Genomic DNA, 21,945 nt, shown 5'->3' with positions numbered 1-21,945 from the left:
CTCGACTCGCTCGCTTTAATATCTCCTTTCTCTTTTAATATTTACTACGGCAAATGACGAATCGTTTAAACTATATTTATGCATCTTCGTATACAGCTGAGAAGAAACAGACTTTTTAACCAGCAATTTGTTGCTGCGCGCGCGGTTGTGTCATCTACCAAAGTAATAAACAGCATTTAAAATAATTTCTAAAGAAAAACAATAGCAATTTGCATGCTCACCTCGAAACGTATACTTAAACTACTTCGTAAATAACACTCAACAGATCTTTCTTTAGAGGATTTATTTACGTTTTCTATTTACGAATGGAAATATAATTTTTTTTTTTTTTTTTAAAGGATTCATAATGCAACAAATGAAAAAGAAGGAAGAAAGAAAAAAAAAAAAAAGAAAAACACAGAGAAATATAATTTATTCTATCAAACATTGACTTGTTTACCACACGAATATCAAAACGCGTTCGCATTTAACATTATAATATGATTTTAATATACCTACTCAATTTCAACTTGAAAAGAAGCACGATGTTGACGTTGTTTTTAGCAAATGGAAATGTTTATTAATTAACACGATTGTCCGGTAAATACCAAACCCATCGTAATAAGAGAGACAGAGACAGAGAGAGAGAGAGAGAGAGAGAGAGAGAGAATAATAACGAATCTCTAAGCTGTACAACACTCTCGTACTCGAACATACGTACGACCGATGAAACGTTGGCCACGAATATATTGCGGTCGAATTTACAAGGGCTCGATGTGATTTCCGTGTCAAGTTCCCTTTAGTCAGGATCATTATAGCGCGTGCTCGAAGGATCAACGCTCGTAATACAAACGTGAACGATTCACCGCGATTTATATAACACGAACAAAACCCCGAATTGACTGGAATCTGTATTAGAACAACTTGATCGAGTCAAAATAGATAATCAATCATACTTTTTATGTAAACATATTGGATAATTCTTGTAAATAAAACAAACTGTATAATACATAAATTCTCAAAAATTCGTTGTTTCATTCTTTAACCTTTTTATATACACCACTCTGCGTATAATATTTTTCAAACGTTTTACCACTATACGTTGGAAACTCTAGTCGCGAGTGACGAGAACTTATTTCATCCCATAGATTTACTCCCCCCCTCCCCCCCCCAGCCCACCCTGATTTTCCTACCGGGTGCGTCATTTTTCTCGGTCAATCAACGAAATCGACGATCCAAACGGCGAATCTTCTATACACAAGACTGTTTTCAACGATCCATGTATTTTTTTTCTACCTCATTCCCCAGCCCTTACCACACCCATTGCTGTATATCGAAAATAAAAAGAAATATAAAAAGAAAGAAAGAAAGAAAAATATAAAACACATTTCGAACATTTCCAATGTTCGTAGACGGTGTACTAGGAAATTCAAGACCGGTAGCATGCCAACCGAGAAGAATGAAGCAATTAATGGCCGTCATGAGAGTCTACCTACCGACTCGGAAGCGTGCCGGCCAGTTACGATAGGAAAGAAGAAGAAAAAGTTTCCAATAGAATTCTTTTCCTTTCGTGATCGGACGTGATCAGATTATCGAACCTTTTCTAAACTTTCTTTCTTTCGAAAGATCGCGCGTGCTAAAATATCCGTTATGTGTCATAAACCGAGGATGACGAGGACGAGGACAACGCAGCACCAGAATACCACCACCATCACCAGTACCACCACCATCACCAGTACCACCATCACCACCACTACCAACAACAGCAGCTAGAAAGGAAACGAATTTCATAAATCCATCGTCCACCGAGAATGAAAAGCGATTTCGACGACGTTTGTACGTGAAAATTGCTTTTCGAGATAGTTACTCTCTCTCTCTCTCTTTCTTTCTCTCTCTCTCTCTCTCTCTCTGTTTCTTTCTCTTTCTTTCTCTCGTTATAATTTCGAATGAAAGAGTGAGAAGAATATAGAACGAGAACCACGTAGATCGTTTCTCAAACACAGAACTTAGCAAATTTGCTTGTTCGACTAGGGAACACGTTGAATGAGGCGATATCGAAAATGATTTTCTAAATTTATCTTTTCTCTTACATGCCAACTAACGCTTAAATATACCAACTTAACTAGTTATTTTATATATGTATACGTATGATCATAGCGTGAACGAGAAAAAAAAACGCTTCTTTATTATTTTTTCTTCTCTCTCTCTCTCTCTCTCTCTCTCTCTCTCTCTTGATTACATTTCGCCAACCACTGTTAATAAAATATAATACATCTTACGAAAAAAAGTATGTTAGTTGGTTCTGCATGCGATAGAAGTGAAACTCGTATTATCATGTGTAAAAATAATCAATCGATTCATATATACAGTGAATGTCTCTTAAAATTGTACACCATTAAGTTTATTAGGTTTTTTCCTTGAAAACTATTGATATAATATACATATTTAGAATGAAGAAAATTTCGAAATAAATATATTAATATGTTTTAACCCCCTTTGCACTCTCCTATGTCGAGTGTGATTCGACATCAGTTTTTATCTCAGGAGCTCCTTTGTCGAGTCTCACTCGACATTCTTCCATGTCCAAATCAATAGATATGAAAGGTCTGGAACATATGATAAACACGATCGTTTAGATGGAAAGCCTCATTTCATTTTCGTACATCTCGAAGGAAAATACAAGGACTGTGCAGTTTGTTCAAATAGAAAAATGCCTGGAGTAAGAAGAGAAATCACCTTTTTTTTTTGTGAAACGTGCGAAAGAAAACCAGGATTGCATCTTGAAAATTGTTTCAAGAGAAAATAACGAAATACAACAATAGTATGAATAAAATTGATATTTAAGTGAATTTGTTTCTTCTTTTTATTTATTTAAAATTGCTTTATTTATTAATTAAAGTAAATGTCAAATAAAACACTTAAAAGCGTTGGGAATAGCTGGTAACGAAATTGAAATAAAATTCGAAGTAAGTTATAATATTTATAACGGAGTATATTATTTATAACAAGTGAACTAAGCATATACGAAAATCATTTACAGAAAACGCCCGTACATGTTGATATAACAAAAAGAAAAGCCCAGTTTTATCGTGTCTAAAAATTGGTCATCTTTTGTGTTATAACTGTTATTTAAATATTTTTTAATATTAGAATCAATTTAATACCCACATTGAGAAAGAAATAAGAATAATACAAAATACATTTGTTTAAAAATAACATATCTATTAATACACTTGAAATATTAAACAATTTCGATCTAATATTTAATTTAGATAAAAAACTGTCCACTCACATAATCACTACTGAGCAGAGAGAGGAACGTTGAAACAATCATAAATAATTAGTAGAATAGATTAGAGTGTTCGATTTACCTTAATTGATTGTTAATTAATTGAAGGAAATTTATATTGCAGTGTAAAAACAGGGAGTATAAATTCGGCGCACCGTCCTCTTCGAAATCCACCGTTAAACTGGCACGTTGTGCTCTCTACGAAAGTCAATTAAAATTTCTTTTATTTATTCTTGTTTACATGACTTTCCGACGGTATAACAATAATTAAATTTCATAAAGAACAACGAGCCAGTCTAACAGGGGATTTTGAGGGGGGAGGAGGGGAGGGGAGATGGTACATCGTACTTATACTCCGTCATTTTAAGCTACAATATACTTCTTTCAATTAATTAACAATCATTTCAAGTAATATACCGAACATTCTAATGTATTCTACTAATATTTAAGATTGTTTATTGTTTCAACGTTCCCGATCAATGATGACTTTGAGTTTCTTATTTTTATTTAATAAAATATCAGATCGAAATTACTTAATATTCCAAAAAAATACATTAATAGATATATATATAATTTTTAAATAAATGTATTTTTTGTATTATTCGTACATGAATAATTATTAAACTTATTCCGATTCACCCACATTCTCTACACACACACACACACACACACGCACGCGTACGACTAACACAAAAACCATTCATAATCTTGTTTAACTGTAATTTCTATCTCGTTCTTTCTCTCCCTACGTCTACGCCCCTTTTCATTTCGCGTGTTATATCATAAAATTTTATCGTTACCAATAGCTGAAAAAGTTTTCTTTCAAAAAAGTATACAAATGGAATGAAAAAAAGAAAAAAAAGGAACAAATCATTTGTTTAACATAGAAAGTACCGTGTAATGTTAATCAACGAGATAAAAAAGATGTAATCGATCTATTCTTTTACCGATTTCGAATTTTGTAGTTTGTACGGTATGGTAAGAGTGCATGTAAACAAGTTTTCCCTCCCTCTCTCCCACCCTCTCTCTCTCTACTCTCTCTTTCTCTCTCGACTGCTTGCTTGCTTGCTTGCTTGCTTGCTCGCTCGCTTGGTGAACACGGTAGCCCAAACTACAGGACTACATTTAAGTATAGAGTTACTAATGGATATACCGGTGAAGCTATAACACAAATAGCCTGCAGGCTTGCTGTCCTGTCGATAGAGACGAGAGAACGATGCTAACGACAAACAAGCTCTATAGCGACATAAATCGTTCTGTAGAAAACCGAGACGCGAGAACCGAATACTCCGCCCATTGTTTCTCGTTACGTCTCGCTAGTTCTATATATTATATATATATATGTATGTATGTATGTATGTATGGCTCTTTCTCTTTCTCTTTCTCTTTCTCTTTCTCTTTCTCTTTCTCTCTCTCTCTGATTCTGCGTGCACGCATTCACATTTATATGCGGAAACGTGGGAATTTTGTTTGCTCTTTTTTTTCTTCTCTCTTTTTATTCTTTTTATTTTTTCTTTTTCTTTATCCACCCTAAACACCACCACCAACATCGATAGTTTGGTTTGTTTCGAGTTTGACAAAATCGAATTCGATCAACCTCGTCGAATTTCTAACAACTATCAATTAATATTAGAATGAACCAATCTCTAAAGTAAATTTTATAACAACAATCCATTAGGCAGTTTCAAAATAAAACTTCAACACAATAAACGCACGAACTTTTGATTCACCCTAATATATAAGAATGAATGATACAAAGGAAATCATTTGATCGGGATCACCTAATGTTCGTGCAACAATTTATAGAAAATTGTGTTTTATGTAATAACGAATTTTCGTTTTCACTTAAACTTACACGAGATTATCGTTAACAATAACACCCCCGACGATATCAATCCTGACCAACCATAATGGATATCACCGGACTAAATCTAAACGGTATCGAACGTCTCTCGTAATATTGTGAGTAACTTCCCATCAAATAGATTTCAATTTACACTGTTAGATTATCCATCTATCGTGTTCTATATCACGAAATCTACATAGATCATCTTATTTCGACTATAAATTTGTCAATAAAAATATCATGATAATATTAATAACAATAAGAACAGAGATAGGATATAAATTAAAACGAGATTTTAGATTTCGCGTGGTAAAGAACATATTTAACGGATGTAAAATAGATAACGATTTAAATAGAAATAAAATGAAAATATACTGAAAGTTGAAATATTATCAAAGAAACATTCGGCCATTTGGGGTAGACATATTAAAAGGACTTTATCGTAAACGTTCAGTCTCTGTTGAAACAAAAGAGAGATAGGGGGAAAAGCGTTAGAGAAAACCGTATACAAAAGGGGAACAAATTATTTAACAAGATTTCGAGTCACGGCCGGAAGTTATAGGTAAGTTTCCTCCGTTGCGCTTGGTGGCGGGCGCGCGAGTGCTCTTCCATGCTTTGCCTATCGCACCGTTAACGAGAACAGAGGACGCCCATTACAGACGTACTTTTCTGCTGAGGGCCATTCAAACTCGTTGAAAGACATAGTGCAAAGCGGCACGATTCCTCAGAGTTGGTGATGCTGGATGAGGACGAATGGTGGAGGATGAGGATGAGGAAGAGGAAGAGGAACAAGAGGAAAGGAGAAAATGTAAAGGTTAAGGCAAGTAACTGAACGAATTAAAATTCACAAGTATGCTTTTTAACGTTAAACACAATACCGAAAAACCCTCGCCCCTCAGCATCCCCCCCACGTCCCAACGAACTTTGCAAACAACTATGCGTCTTTGGCTAATCGACGCTAGGAGTCGATGATTCGCATAAATCTTACGGGCGGCACTTGATACGCGTACGCGCCCATGATTTATGCACATCGATAAGATCGATCCTTGGGGTTTGACAGTGTCTCGAACTTGTGTCTCGGCAATATTGAATGGCAATAGCGTGACTATGCAAATGATATCTCTTCGAGAACGAGTCGTACAATGAAAAATGGGAAAATACTTTAACGAATGAAATTATACGATTGCCATTTACTTTTTGTTGTAAACGAGGAGAAGGGAAAGAGAAAAAGATGGAGAAGGATAAAGGAAAAAAAAATAGAAAGAAAGAGAGAGAGAGAGAGAGAGGGAGGGAGGGAAGGAGAAGGGTGCAACACGATAAAAAAGGAAAGAGAAGGATAACTCGCGGTTCTGCCGAGCGCGAAATTACACCTTCGTTTTCTTCCTCGTGAGACCCTTTTTGCACTCTCGTCTTTTACGTGGAACACTCCTCCCATTCTCCCGTCCAGTAATTTCTCGCGCATTTTCCATCACCGGGATGTTAATTCATCTTTCGGCATACTATTCCATACAGTGTGAATCTCGCTAACGATAAAAGGGAAGCAAGCCATTGTGAATTCCGTTTTCTTTTCGATCGCGAAGAATTTATTTTATAAATTTCGATAGAGAAATAATGATAATAATAACTTTCGAAATAAATACTTTTTATACGATAAGAGATTAATTATCGTATTGGTTTTCGTATAAATAAATATCGCAAAACAATACTTACTCGTTTTGAATATCTTTAATTATCATTCGATAAATAAAAGCAACGGAAAGTAGTATATCTCAACGAAATAAGGGACAAAATCTCTGAGGTAAAACGGAAGAGAAGAAGAGTGCTTTTAGTGAAATACATCACAATCGTTCTAATTAATTCCATTAGCTTGTTTCCCGGATAAATTTGTGTTGTTCGTTTCGAATTTGACTTCGACGGGCATTGAGTTAGACTCATGAAGCGTGTGAAGCCAAAAACAAATCCCTTGCTTACTTCCTAAACAAAACATTTCGTCTATCGAGGTCAACGATAAAAGACGTTATATAAAAAGATTGATTTTTTGTTCTATTTTGTTCTCTTACGAATTTCTTTTGAGAATTGTGTTAGAAAACGTATTACAGAAAGGCAAAGATGCAACTGACTGACTCTATAAAATGAAAAACAAAGAAAATACTGTAGAATGCTATGAACGAATAATATAAAGGATAATTTGGAAACAAATATCTCGGCTGGATTAAACTCAAGGAGAAAAACAAGAAGAAGAAGAAGAAGAAGAAGAAGAAGAAGAAGAAGAAGAAGAAGAAGAAGGAAAATGAAAACGAGAAAAATCGCCAATAGAGAAGTTGAAATATAAAAAAGAAGAAAAAGAAATATAAAAAGAAAAGCTATACTTTTCTCGCTAAAGATTCGTAGTACGGTCCTTTGCGACATTCGTTTTACAAGGGAAAGAATTTTCGTTAGGTGAGGTAAAAGCAACACGGTACTAACAGGATTGGTCGGTAACAACGGATAAACGAAATACGCTTTACTTATTTTCAAGGATTACCACGCGCTAGAATTTGGTGTTAGTAAGAAATGAAGAAAAGTTCTCGAAGAGAAAAGTTGAAGTGAGTCGTGAGAACAGTGAAAATCCCCCTTGACAGAATACGAACGAGCTAGGAGAGACCCGTTTTAATACCTACTGCACACAATACCCCCGTCCTATCTCAATTTGTTCCTTTATCAGTCAACATTTACCCTCGCTTGCCTTCCTCTCCTTATTCCACCCTTTTCATCTCAACCCCTCCTCCCCCTCGTGTTTGCGATTAATTATGTCTTATTAAATGCTTAAGCCGTTACTCGCGATTCGCTTGAGATACTTCATTAAATATAAAAATATTCGTTTAGTTGTATGTGTTATTGAGAAAATTGGCATTGGAAATAAAGAGAACAAGATTAAGAGAAAGAATAAAAATGAAGATAGGAAATTCGTCGTTGTATCGCGATGCAAAGAAAACAAATTATACGTATTTTAGTAGAGACTTTTTCGCAAATGTATCGTCACTGGATGAGACTCGCGTTCTAACTTTACTTTCCTTAACTTTATCGTTGGTGTTACAAAGGAAAAAAGAAGAGAAACGTTGTGATTTGGCTTATCCCCGCAGCCCTGCGCCCTAGTCTGTACTTAATCCTCGTAAGATATACGTGTGCCACATAGTAATTTACTTTATGAAGCTTTTCCTCCAACGCGGGGTCATCACTTTCTCCCTTTTATATCGACCTTTGTGCTTAACCCCTCTCTCTCTCTCTCTCTCTCTCTCTCTTCTTTTTATTTCTCTATTTATCTCTCCCATTCATTCTCTCTCTCTCTCTCTCTCTCTCTCTCTCTCGTTTTCTTTTCTTTTTTTTCGGTATCTTTCTCTTTCTCTTTCTCTCTCTTTCTCTCTATCTCGGTAGTTCTCATAAGCCGTAATAACCAGGCCGACGCCGAAGAACGATGTCGACAATGATAAACGTCTTTACTTGCTACGCCTGCGAAAAGCAGAAGACACCGTGTTACCGCTCGAGGACAGAGAAAACGCAAAGATATTGCACGACCTGCGGCACGAAGGACTAAAAGAGGAAGAACTAATGTGACGGTGATATAAAGTGACTTATGGAGCCAAACGGAAACTTTCGATTGCCTAAGGGAAAATTGCGGCGAACCGCCAAACACGTTCGTTCATCCTATACTATTCCTCCTTTATATAAATATATATATATATATATAATGTTATTGCATATGTGTGTACATTTATAAATCGAATACTCTTCAATTTCTTCCTTCTTATGCTGCGCGAATAACATCGATAATAACGCTACTTCCAGCTGACGGACCACACGAACGGTCATCGAAATAGTTGGCAACAAACCCATCTCCCTTTTATTCTACATTGTTACATTTGTATTCATATAAATGCATCGCTATTCGGTGACCTGCCAAATCCGAAAATTTAGATCGCTAGCAAATCTGACTATTTTATTCGCATAGTTCACAAACACACATATGTATGCCTACTATAATATAATGCGCTTCTTTTATTCTCATTTCTTTTTTCTTTCTCTCCCTCTCTCTCTCTCTCTCTCTCTCTCTCTCAAACACACGCACAGATACACATACACATACGACCTTTTCATCTCTTTCTCTCGAAATCGAAATCTTTTTCATTATGTATTTATAAGAGATGAAAAATCAATGAAATAGATACATTCAGAAAATGCCTATATATATATATTGAAATAATATGAAAGAAATATTAATATATTGATTATAAATAATAAAATTCCTTTCTATCTTTCCTGACTGGATATATTATAACTTTTAATAATTCTATATTTTTATAAAACAATCCGATTATTTTTCTCGAAAATCTTTTACCTATTTATACGTTTTCTTACATAACGGGTGTCCCGGTTTTATTCCGCAACATTTGACCAACATATTATATAAGTCAAAATAAGAAAACAATGTTATATAAACGTGGACTTTTAAAAGCTTCATTAAAAAATTATAACAAAAACACGAAAAGGCTTGTATTTCATCGAACTCAACATAAGAAAACATTGCCGATATTTATTTGAATATCTAACGATAACATATTCAAAGTTCATTATTTATCTAAAAGATTAATTGCACAGTCTTTTTTAAATTTCATACAAATTAATTTGTAATTAATACTGGTAGAAAATAATTCCATTATTATTTCAATTTTATTATTTTTAAATTCAATTAAATGATTTTCCTATACGACAATGATTAAATAAACATTACCCTTAATGATGGATAAGTCAAAAAGACGAATTCCTTGGCCCCTAAGATCAGCAAATATTACGTCAATGTATTTTTACTTGTGAAAATAAATAAAAAGAGAATAAGAAAAAGTTTATCAGACACAAATTAATATGCATCGGGAATGAGTGCAAAAAAAAATCGTGACGTACTTGCTGCAATTATGGAAAATGAAGAAAAAGAGAGAAATAAGTAACGCAATAAATTGTATTTACCGTAGATGTCAGTCCTGCATTCATAACAACAGACAATATTTTGAAATAGAATTATTCCTATGTGGTATCGAAGAAAAAAATAGTCCGTTTTCATTTCGCATTTCTCTTTGTTATAATTTTTTTTATAAATTATTTTAAAATCGCGGATATATTTTGCATAAACATTATTTTCTTTTAATTTATTTATAAAATACACATATGTTAATAAAATTTAAATTGAAATAAAAAAATGTGTAATAAAAAATAAATATAAATCATTTTTCTTATCTAACAATTAGATATTTTTTTACGCTTCATTTGCAATTAGCAAGAGAAAAAAGTAACAAATGTATGTAAGTTGAGATACCTCATAATTTTTCCACTTATATGACAACTTGACCTAACGAAGAAGAACACGCCTATATAATTGTTCCTACTTAGTTAGCAATTCTAAACGAGCCGATGAATATCAACGAGTTTATATATGTTGATCGAATAAAATTGTATCCTAAACGATACACTTGACTTTTATTAGTATAGTTTTAATTTATTAACTACACTATATTATCTATTACTTTACGATTGTAAATGATGTATTTAAAAGATAATCTCTATGATTGTTTCACGTACGTTTTTCTAACATATAAGAAGAAAAAGATCTTGGAATTGGTCGTAAAAATATAAAAGAGATAAAAAACAGAAGATTAACAATGACAAATCATTTGATTTGTATTGAAATTTTTTCAAGAAAAAAAGGTCGATCTTAATCAAATGATCCTTCCCGTGTGAAAACTTATATTAGTTAAAGAAAAAAAGAAACTTCTTTCTCCAAATCGAACGAATTCCGTAATGAATCGAAGTCCACGATCGAATAAAAACGACATCGGTTTTGACCAAGGTCTTCTGATCGAATAGTTAACGAGAAGAAGAATAAAAAACGAAATCTCGTCGATTGCTGACATAAAGGATCGAAAGATGCAAACTAGATAATTGTTTCTTTCATTGTAATAACTTTATGAATATTTTTTTAGATAAATGTACATATGTATATACATATATGTGCGAATATGCACGCGTACAAAGGTTGAATCATTTGCATTTACTTTGACTTTGAAATTATACGGTAAAAATCTGATATTTCATCTAATATATACAAATGGTTTTAAAAAAAATAAAACATTAATGACTTTACTATCATTTTCGAATATTTTTCAATCATTAACAAGAAATGTCATATTATCGTTGAGTACCATGATAAAGGGATGACACAAATATATGATTGTCGCGAATATCTAAGCCAGTGTTTAGGCCAACACATGAAGAAATATAACTAACACTTTTTATTTAACAAGAAATAACATTGGTCATTTCAACCGTGATCCTCCCATTGATCCTTGTCACTTCGACGTAATAATAGAACGTAACTCCTCACAAGCGAATAGAATTAATAAATCATTTAGTAATGCATCGCTGGAGAGAATAACATGATATCATAATTCATTTATCAACGAAGTTACTCGGACGCGTTACAGAGACAAAAAAGAGAAAAAAGAAAAAGATAAAAAGAAGGAACAAGATGACTTCGCATTTGAGAAATCGGTGTCCACACGACGACACATCGCGTGCGATGTTTTCGTTAAAAGTTCTCGAAACTTCTTTTTGAAATGACTCGTAAACTTGTTCGAAAAGTATATACGATACCAGTCCTTGGTTTGGTTGAGGTTTTTACGATTTTAGAAGTGGACAACTTTCTTAAAAGTCGACTGCAAAAGATGCATCGACCAGTTTGCGAAAAATATTTATAAATTCGAACGCGAAAACGAGTGATTCTCTTCTCCCCCATCATTTTAAGAAAAGAAGATTTCACAAATATTTGGATATATGTGTATTATACCAATAAGGTTATATCTACTTAGAACGGAAGTTGATATAAATATTCAATTAGTAGAGTCTTCAATCACACTTTTGTTCACACAGTATACGCAGGTTCGCGATCGTAGCAAAAACTTATTCGAAATAGTGCAGTGGTGGTTCATAAAGAAAAAAGTCGATTCAACATATTATCCTGTGTTTTTGAGAAAAAATAAAATAAAATGAACGAGACAACGAATTCGTCTTTTACAGTTGCTAACGAAGAAAAAGATACCAGAGACGAGAACCTTGCTAAATGGGAAATAGTGCTATTAGCGAATATATTAATTTTCACTATCTTTGGAAATAGTTTGGTATTGTTGTCTTTATATTTAAGAAAATATCGTGCCCATAAAAAACTCAGTAGGATGTATTTCTTCATTATGAATCTTAGTATAGCAGATTTATTGACAGGTCTGCTCGACGTCCTACCTCAGCTTGCTTGGGATATAACTTTTAGGTAATAATCTTTGATCTTTGAATCTCGTTAGATTCTATGATACGTCATCTAAACGATAATAATAATGATAATTAAAGTGGATATAAAATGAAATAGATTTCAGGGTGGGCTGGTGCTCTGTAAGTTGGTGAAATTCTTTCAACCATTCGGCCTTTATTTGAGCTCTTACATTCTAACAGCAACGGCGATCGACAGATATCACGCAATTTGTCATCCTTTAAGTTATTGCAGCGTTACATCAAGACAATCTAGAATAATGGTTTATTGCGCTTGGTCCTTCGCATTGATTCTCTGCATACCTCAAGTAAATATTTAAATTACGATTAAAAAGGAATTTGTCTATTTTTTTTTCTGTTCTTTTTTTTTTTTTTTTTACTATTATCTACCGTACCTTAACAAATATGAAAAAGAACAGAATTTATCGAACATCGTTCACATATCTATAACCGTTATATTAAATTTCCAGTTATTCGTGTTTTCGTATCAAGAAGTAATGCCAAGAATTTGGGACTGCTGGGCAACTTTTGACATTCAGTTTGGTGAAAAAGCTTACGTCACGTGGTAAGCGATACTCCGTTTGCTTTTATCTTTCTTACCTTTCCGTATTTCCCTCATTTCTTCCTTCCTTCCTTCCTTCCTTCACTTCTTTTTTTCTTTCTTTCATCTTCTATTATCATTTCCCTCGAATCAAGATTTACTTTGCTTCTCATTATTACAAGAGAACGTAAACGCGGAAGAAACTTTAGAGTTCATTCTTAACATAGGTACAGTCTAATGGTCTTTCTCTTACCATTCATCGTTCTCGTATATACCTATGTTGGAATCTGTGTTGGTGTGTGGCAAAGTAATAAGATGTCCGGTGCCGTCGACGATAGAGCATATATTAGAAGCATCAGCAATTATTCTCGTAATCGAAGTTCATTTATCTCTAAGGCGATGATCAATACCGTTAAGCAAACTATAGCTGTAATCACTCTCTATGCTATAACAAGTATTCCGTTTATTGGATGCGAACTCTGGGTAAGCTGGGATACCAAAGCTTTCGAATCCTCTTTCGCAAATGGTAAATATATAAAACTTCTTTTATAAGAATCTTAAAAGGAAAATGTGTTTTATCGTCAATTATTAAAAGATCTTTCTTTCATTTTTTTCAGGCCCCGCGTTCACGATCCTAGCCCTTTTAAACAGTTTAACCAGCTGCGTTAATCCATGGATATATTTATCATTTAATCGAGAACTACGTCAGACGCTAATGAATTATTTCTGCAATCGTAATGAGCATTCGCAGAAATATTACGGTATAAAAATTCTTCGAAGCCCTTATCGCGCTTGCACAACCGAACGATAATATGTCGCAAAAAAATAAAACCCAATATTTACAGGTCAGAGAATGATGCGTCGCAGTGACTCGAACGACACGTCGACGAGGATATCGTTGATGTCAAGGATATCGCGATATACTAGTTCAATAATTCGCCGTTAACGAAGAGGACTCAACGATATATAGGAGCGAAATAAAATCAAAATGCACATTCTCGTCTCTTTTTGGCGATAGGAACAAGTGTGTCGTCGGGAAAAAATATTAATTAGTTTTTTATTATGATCGATACGTTAAGGAAATATTTTATTTTTTTTTTATACCACTCCGACGTAAACGCACTCTAGCAAATAGGCGCATTCACAATTTTTGTACTTTTTATATACATATCCATTACACATGTGCATTACGCTCGAAAGCTCATAAAAATTCAAAACCGATGTATAATAATATTATATTATACATACATAAGTGTGTACTTGCGTGTAAATAGGAATTTATACATGCATATATATTATTATATGTACATGATGTACATGCTTGTTTTGCGTAGTAAAATGAGACGAAAAAGATTCGATTTGAAGCGTGCTCACGTTGAAGTATTTTTGAGGACGTTTTCAACTCGTAATTTCCATCGTTTCCTCTTTTCAACGAACGACATTCTTACCGAACTGTTATACTTACACGGTTCTGCCTCATTAGTATTTCTATCGAACGAGCGTCTATTATGTTTCGATGTTTGTATTCCCCATGTTTATACCGATCATCTCAGGGATTCTCACGGCGATTGTAATATCCCACGCCAGGAGCGTGCACTGACATAAAATAATTATTTTTCTCGTATATTTTTCGTTAAACATAGAAAAGAAGAGAAAGAAATGTCCCCTTAAAAAATATCCTGAGCGACATCTTAATTAACCTAATTGCCATTGTCTCGATCCTTTTCTCTATGGATATATTATTCGAAATGCGATACTGACTCGTTGAAAATAATGTAAAAATAAGAACAAAAAAAATGAAAAAAGTGGAAACAACAATATTGATACTTTCCTGGAAAAGTAAACAATGCACTCGGCACGTCGAAAGAACTTAATACAGCAATGAATGAGAACCCCTTAACGGAACACCTGAATACTTAATAAACGGATAAAATTAACATTAATAACGACTGTCTGTGCCCGATCCACATTTTATCCGAGGACAAACGAGAACGACGCTCGTCCAAGATATATTCCATACGAGGGCGTCATTTGAGGAGGACTAACTCTCTCTCTAGTTTTTCATTTTTCGTTGGGAAGAGGAGTGAAAATTCGAAAGACTTTCTTCGTACGAAACGGTGGCCCACGTCTGACTTCATCTGGCATGGAACAGAATCCGGAAAGATATCCGAACGAATTATCGAGAAACGAGGTACTATCATTTACGACTTCTCTCGCGATCGAAGCTATGCTTTTATATCGTTTGAGAAGCAATAGAAAGAGTACAAAAGGAAAGATGAGAAAGACAGATAGATAGATAGATAGATAGTTAGATAGATAGATAAATGGATATACATAGAAAAGAAAAAAAGGAGAGAAAAAGAAGGATATTTCTTTTTCAGTCCGAAAATGAGAGCAACGATGAAGAATACGCGCGTTCCCCTATTTTACTCGATTTAGACGAAAATTCAAAGCAACAAGAACTACGAGAATTGGAACATGAACGAGATCGTGAACGACAACGGCAGGACGTCGTCAACCACCAAGAAACGATTTTACCGAACGTACTATCGACAGCCGATCAACACCTACAGGATCAATTATCGCAAAGTGCATCAGGTACCTTTCGAGTGATTCAACGTATTGCTCGTCGTGGTATATTCGACGGATCTTGGTAATCAACGAAATGGAAGAAAACGGTTGGTTTAGCGAACGAACGATCGATGCTCCTCTTCTATTCGCTTCTTCGCAATTAACTTAAAAGAATCAAATGTGCCTTATTTCGTAAAGAGATTATCGCACTCTTCGGGATTATCGTTTAGAAAAATAACCCTCTCGGGGAGAAAAAAAAAAAAAAAAAAAATAAAATAAAATTCAACGCCTCGGCGCTTCCAAAGCGAAGAAGCGAATTAAGGTCCCTCGAATGTCCTCGTCGAATTCGATCCTCGATTTAAAGCTATCGGTAATAGCGTCATTAGAATATTTTTCCTACAGACGATCCGACCGTGATTCGACGTCAATCCTTGAGAAGAAGGTGGCAAGGTCCTAGTAATATCGACGAACGCCAACAGAACTCGGACAATGTGTTAATTATAAGAGTACCGGAACCGGAAATAATAGGTGGCCATCCGCAATTGGAGATACTTCACGAAACGAATATCAGATCGATACAACGTGAACCCTCGCAAACTGAAAAAGGTGAAAATTCTATCGAAATTAGTGCCGTCGATATCACGATGAAACTTTTAAAATTGTCTTGATAATAATTATTTCATTGGCGTGCAACTTCTAAATAAGTTTATTCAAAATCTCGCGATAAATTCAACAAAGAGGACTGCTTAACCGTGGCGAATCAAGTTTCTCGTCGTATACTTTAGAAGGAAAAGTATTTTCGGCAGGCAATCTAGCTTGTAATTCTCGTTGCAATAACATTACCCGTAGATTCTTATCACGCGTACGTTGAATTTGTCTTACGAACGTAGAAACGATCTCTTCCCGCGATTTCTCCTCAACGATAGGGTTATCTTCTTTGCGATAAACGAGATACGATCTTGATCTCGTAACATCGATTTCTGCTTCTTCCTCCTCCATGGCATCTTTCTTTTTACTTTTACCCATTATTTGAGAAAACAAATTTATAATCAATTGCGTAATCCAGCTGTTCCTCCATCGACTCGAATGCCGTTTATTTTCACGATTTATACGTCGATCGTTCATCTTCTCTCTCCTGAACTCATGATTTTCGATCGAATCTATTTCTTTTTCATTTTCTGTCCTGTCAACAGCAACATCTATGTCAGACCGCTCTACCTTCGTTATAATAATCGATTCTGAAGACCCTCGTTGAAGATCTCCATCAGTTTCTACAAAAACTTCCCGAAAAAATCCTTTCGAAAGTTCTTCGTTAGACGCGTATAAACCATCGTCGTGATCGACCAAAGCCATTTCAATAGATTTTTCCATCAAATTAATTTTTCTCCCTTGATTCTTTGGCCTCGAATTAAAATTAACAGAAATGTCCTCATTGTCGATAAAATTCCTCGTTTTATTGCTCGACGTATTTTCCAAGAGAAACATCACGGTCATTTTTTCACGAGTATGAGGCAATGGATTTTTAAAATACTGTGCATCGTTTAATCTCGTCCCTAACGAGCATAACGAACGGAAATATAACAAATTATTAAAGCAAAGGACTACAAAAGATATTCACTAACCTTTTCGACTCGACTTCATTTTTAATCAAATTTTGTAAGTAATTCTAAATGAAATTTCAAAATGAAGTTTCAAAATGAAGTTTCTATGGTTCTATTCTATTCAACGAGGTTTATACTTCATACCTTCGAATTATTTACAAAGTTAACGCTGCATCCTACGAAATTACGAATTTATTCGACTCGAGTATTTAAGGCATCGTTAATTTTGGATTTTCCTGTCATTTATTTTTCACCAAATTCACTATTTTTTCTCGCCAATGTCATCCATCTTAAAGATTAATGATAAAACAAACAAAAAAAAAAACAAACAAAAAATATATATATATAAGGAACGATCCATATACGACATATCGAATATGCAATCGAATTTATTGTTATAGATAAACTAGGAAAAGTTAACGATATGTGACATACAATTAATAAAACTAAACTAAAATGATTAATGAAACAAAGAATTTACCCGATCGATCATTGCGTACGCAGCAGATTTTATATTCAATTTGTTTTCATTTCAGACTACAAAAAGTCAGCATGCGATCGCGAACGAACGAGAATGAGAGACATGAATCGTGCTTTTGAACTCCTCAGATCAAAGCTTCCAATATGCAAACCTCCAGGTAAAAAATTATCGAAAATTGAATCACTTAGGCATGCCATAACATATATCAGACATTTGCAAAGTTTATTGGAGCCTCAATATAATTACGTTCCAAATGTATCAGAAAGAGCAACGTATTATGGGAATCCTACTGGTACGATACCCTTCGAAATACATCATCCCAATCGATGGGAATCTTTTAGCTACTATCGTTATGACTATCATACTCCTTACGCCACTCCCTCTCCTCCCAGTTTGACATCATCCTTGCATCCACGATTATCCTGTGATTCAGAGGAACGATCGTTCCCGTATGATTCACGACATTAATATATTCAAATAAGAAATAACATGTATTTTATTATACTTATATTAGATTGTATTTAAGTTACAATAAAGAAATTAAATTTTCATATTTCCGTTATTGCTATAGCATTTTTTATCTATATCTATATACCTATAAACCTATATACATACGAAATAAATTAATATCAAGATTCTCTTATTGTACAAAATTTACAAAATCTTACGATACTTATGAAATATTATATTCTGCAATAAAATTAACTATCATCCAAATATTAACGATTAAATAATAATATTATATCTCGTTTGTTGAGCTGTATTTGGCGGAACAGTTGTAGGGTGTATATGAAGAGGTAAATCCCAAATCATCGTTTCAACGTCCAACGTCGGAGGCCCGTGCCAACTGACCGTGTTTTCAAAAGGCATTTCAACTAATTTTGAAGTAGTTACAAATTCAAAATGTAATCTCCACCTTAACGTAACCAGTTCTGTTGTAAAATCTGGTGTTACGTGTAACGGTATAGGTAATACCAAATGAGAGTATTTCAAACCCAAACACATTTCATGATGTTTGTTATAACTAACTAAAGTTGGTGTTGTAGACTTTCCTCGTCTGTATTCCTCCGCGACATGTTCCTCCGATTGTAAAGCTACGGACACTTGCGCGCATGATACAGTAGCATTAGAAAAATCGAATGTACCAACAATGTCCTCCCCTAATTTATAAGAATTTTTGAAAAGACAAAATCTAACTACACGTCCACGCCCATTGGTTATATTATAAAAATTTGGACTTCTCCTTGCAGTTAGATTCTAGAAGAATTTTTTGTTTAAGTATTTTGATATTATAATATAATTTTCAATATTTTTCTATTAATTTTCAGTTAACTAACCTGAAGAGTTTGAAGCGCTATGTCTAATGGAGTTTCTCTATGCTGTGTTTCCATAAAAGGATTATTGGGACTTAAATCTACACTGTCATTGCATGTCGTTATTTCTGACAACTCTATAAATAAAATAATTTACATGAAGAATAAATAATATACGACTTTTCTTATAAATACATAGATATAATAAAAACAGATGTAAGATATATGATATGAAATAAAAAAAGTTACCGCTTAAAGATAATACTCTAAATGGTACGCGTAGAAGTTTGATAGCTGTGTTCACTCGTTGTGTTCCAATTGTGATTTTATAAGAATATTTTACTGCCTGACCTCTATATGAAGGAGGAGCGTCGCTTGGAATTGTTTCTCTATAAATATCTATAAATAAAATAATATATTAATATATATATTTATATAATACCTTTTTATATATATTTTTATATAATTTATCTTATATCATATAATAAATTTAATTATACATATTTATCACATGCTATATATGATTATATATATTACATGTTTTACTTTCACCAGGCGATAATCTTAAATCGCAAAACAAAATTTTGGGTTTCGTATTTAATATAGCATGACCGTTATCTTGTTGCCATGGTACAAAAGTTGTATCTGTAAAAATCCAAGCATTAATAATCATCCGAGCCTTACTACAGTCAATAAGTTATATTTTGATAATAATCTTGCACTCTTACTCGCATTTATAGCTGCCAATCTAGCAGTCGTATTTAACCTATCTGAAAGTACCACTTTACTATTCATAGAACATTGGCAATGAATTTGAGCACTGGCCCAAGCAAGACTTTCAAAAAAATCACTGAATCAAATAAATTAACATTATCCTTTTTTATATAAAACTATACGACATAAGCGACAATACCTGTGGCTTTGTGATATTTGATGAATTGGATTGGGAGGATTACTAAATGTAACATAACATTCAATGACTTCTCCAGAAAAATATACAGATCCTCTGATAAGTTTAGCAGTAACTTCAATCATGGTTTTCAATGTTTCAATTTACTTAATCTTGTTTATAGAAACCTTTCTTATAACCTCAAAAAAGAGTTTATGTTTTATCCATAAAAGACTAAAACTGTAATAGAAAAAAGAAATTACAAATATTATATGCAAATAATATAAGAAAAAAGAATATTATTAAACGTTTTAATACTAAAACCAATAGAAATTTATTAATGAAACAAAATTAAAAATATAATGACACACATACATACCTACATCATCTATTACTAATAAAATATAACAATTTTATACACAACAATGCATTTTTCAAATTTGACATTGCTAATTTTTTTTATTAATAAGTTAAATAATCTATAAGAGAAAGTAAAATTTATTATGGATTATAGTTTTTATATTTTCAAAATATTTAATGGTGACGTGCTGACCGAATAAGTCCGATGATTACCACTACCTAAAAAATAAAAATACAGTGAACAAAATTTTCAGTGAATTTTGTGAATATTAGTTCGAAATACCATCTGTCTATGTTAAAAACGTATATTTTATCGGAAGTATTCTTTCTATGTATTAAATATATATATACAATTTTATATACGAATATTATTTAATATGAAATATGTGTGCTTTTGCATAATAATTGGTTTTATTAATCCATTGTAATTTTTGGTTATATAATAAAAATATTCTGTAAAACATTTGTTTAGAAGATTATAAGAATGTTATCTCAAATTTCAAAACCTATATTATATAAAAATACTGAAATTTCAGTAGATGAGTTAGTATCAAATTGCATGCATAATAATATTTTTAATAAAACTAAAAGAAAATAATTGTTATTTATAAAATTAATAGGAAATATAGACCTTGGCTTCCAATTCCCATATCATTGTTCAATTTAACTGGAAATATTGTTGATAATTTTCCTTTACCTTATTGCTGGCATTGGGATACTAATGATGTTATTAATTGGCTACAAAAAACAATTTGTTTACCTCAATACACGGTTAGAAATATAATAAACATTTTTTTAACATTTATATTCTAATTCTATTTTGTTTACTTGACATAGGAATGTTTCACTAAAAATTTTATCAATGGAAGACGGTTATTGCTAATCGATGCCTCCAAATGTATAAAAATTGGAATCCAGAACTTTGTGCATATAAAAGTTAATACATCCTTATAATTTATATTTTTTCACTTTATTTATAAACAGATTGACCTGTAACTAGTGACACATTCGTTTAGGTGACGATTCTACCTAAAAAAACAAAATAAAAAATGTAGAATAAAATTTGTTCATATAAGGTTCTGTGTTTTTGAAAAAAGAAAATTTCCAAATTTGTCAAGTACGTGTATACTTTTTAACAAATTTTATTCGACATTTTAGATTTAATGTTAGTTTTTAATTTAGAATTATCCCCTGCTCGCATGTATCACTAACTACAGGACATCCAATATATAAATGCTTCTTAAAATTGGGCATATCTGTCTACAGCTCATTACGAATGGAATTAGAAAATTATATAATATTGAACAAGAAAAATTTAATAGAAGTATTAGCCTTCCCCCGCATTATCCCTGGACACATTATTTGCTATATAAAATTCCCACTGGGCCAATCCGTGAAAAAACAAAATCTACTGAACTTTTTCAAAAAATGGGAATACTTCATTTCAAAACTGGTTGTCGTATAGATCATTGGAGAATGATGTTATGTAAATGGCCAGATTTTCCTAATTATTTGTTTGGTCTCACTAATCGTAAAAATGTATATATTAAAAAAGAACAAGTAAGACAACCACGAGGCTTCTCCTATTACAAAAATGTGCAACATTATCCAAGCTATTTTATAAAACCAAGTATAAATAAAACGAATAGACATTTTTAGTATTTATCATTGTGATGTAAAATTATTTTTGGACCAATACATTTTTTACGAAGCATATATATATATAGG

General features: G+C 33.0%; 4 protein-coding genes across 6 annotated transcripts; 3 read left to right on the top strand and 1 right to left on the bottom strand.

Annotated features, from left to right (window-relative positions):
* The first annotated feature begins 11,911 nt into the window (after positions 1 to 11,911).
* On the top strand, positions 11,912 to 14,807 carry LOC106793896 (vasopressin V1a receptor-like). Its single transcript, XM_014761175.1, has 7 exons — positions 11,912 to 11,995; positions 12,072 to 12,465; positions 12,562 to 12,769; positions 12,932 to 13,026; positions 13,230 to 13,528; positions 13,620 to 13,763; positions 13,848 to 14,807. Exons 2-7 carry the CDS (start codon positions 12,188 to 12,190, stop codon positions 13,946 to 13,948), a joined length of 1,125 nt encoding a protein of 374 aa, XP_014616661.1. The 5' UTR covers positions 11,912 to 11,995; positions 12,072 to 12,187; the 3' UTR covers positions 13,949 to 14,807.
* An 81-nt stretch (positions 14,808 to 14,888) lies between these two features.
* LOC106793898 lies at positions 14,889 to 18,175 on the top strand. 2 transcript variants are annotated; one of them, XM_014761179.1, is made up of 4 exons: positions 14,889 to 15,193; positions 15,384 to 15,600; positions 15,976 to 16,179; positions 17,711 to 18,175. In XM_014761179.1, exons 1-4 carry the CDS (start codon positions 15,146 to 15,148, stop codon positions 18,121 to 18,123), a joined length of 882 nt encoding a protein of 293 aa, XP_014616665.1. In that variant the 5' UTR covers positions 14,889 to 15,145; the 3' UTR covers positions 18,124 to 18,175. The 2 variants fall into 2 exon arrangements, with proteins under 2 accessions (XP_014616665.1, XP_014616664.1); XM_014761178.1 differs by having other exon boundaries at positions 14,889 to 15,600.
* On the bottom strand, positions 18,138 to 20,280 carry LOC106793895 (RAB6A-GEF complex partner protein 2). 2 transcript variants are annotated; one of them, XM_014761173.1, is made up of 7 exons: positions 20,237 to 20,280; positions 19,882 to 20,097; positions 19,697 to 19,818; positions 19,506 to 19,613; positions 19,218 to 19,367; positions 18,993 to 19,105; positions 18,138 to 18,912 (listed from the first exon to the last, which is right to left on the bottom strand). In XM_014761173.1, the coding sequence occupies exons 2-7, from the start codon at positions 20,001 to 20,003 to the stop codon at positions 18,382 to 18,384; spliced, it is 1,146 nt and encodes a 381-aa protein (XP_014616659.1). In that variant the 5' UTR covers positions 20,004 to 20,097; positions 20,237 to 20,280; the 3' UTR covers positions 18,138 to 18,381. The 2 variants fall into 2 exon arrangements, with proteins under 2 accessions (XP_014616659.1, XP_014616660.1); XM_014761174.1 differs by lacking the exon at positions 19,697 to 19,818 and having other exon boundaries at positions 20,237 to 20,279.
* A 404-nt stretch (positions 20,281 to 20,684) lies between these two features.
* Positions 20,685 to 21,899, top strand: LOC106793900. The gene is made up of 4 exons (XM_014761180.1): positions 20,685 to 20,760; positions 20,838 to 20,988; positions 21,055 to 21,153; positions 21,484 to 21,899. The coding sequence occupies exons 1-4, from the start codon at positions 20,702 to 20,704 to the stop codon at positions 21,874 to 21,876; spliced, it is 702 nt and encodes a 233-aa protein (XP_014616666.1). The 5' UTR covers positions 20,685 to 20,701; the 3' UTR covers positions 21,877 to 21,899.
* Positions 21,900 to 21,945: the final 46 nt, after the last annotated feature.

This window comes from Polistes canadensis, unplaced genomic scaffold (assembly GCF_001313835.1).
Source record: "Polistes canadensis isolate GaletaPanama2010 unplaced genomic scaffold, ASM131383v1 scaffold_20, whole genome shotgun sequence".
Lineage (NCBI taxonomy): Eukaryota > Metazoa > Arthropoda > Insecta > Hymenoptera > Vespidae > Polistes > Polistes canadensis.
This window is presented reverse-complemented; position numbering and strand designations above follow the sequence as displayed.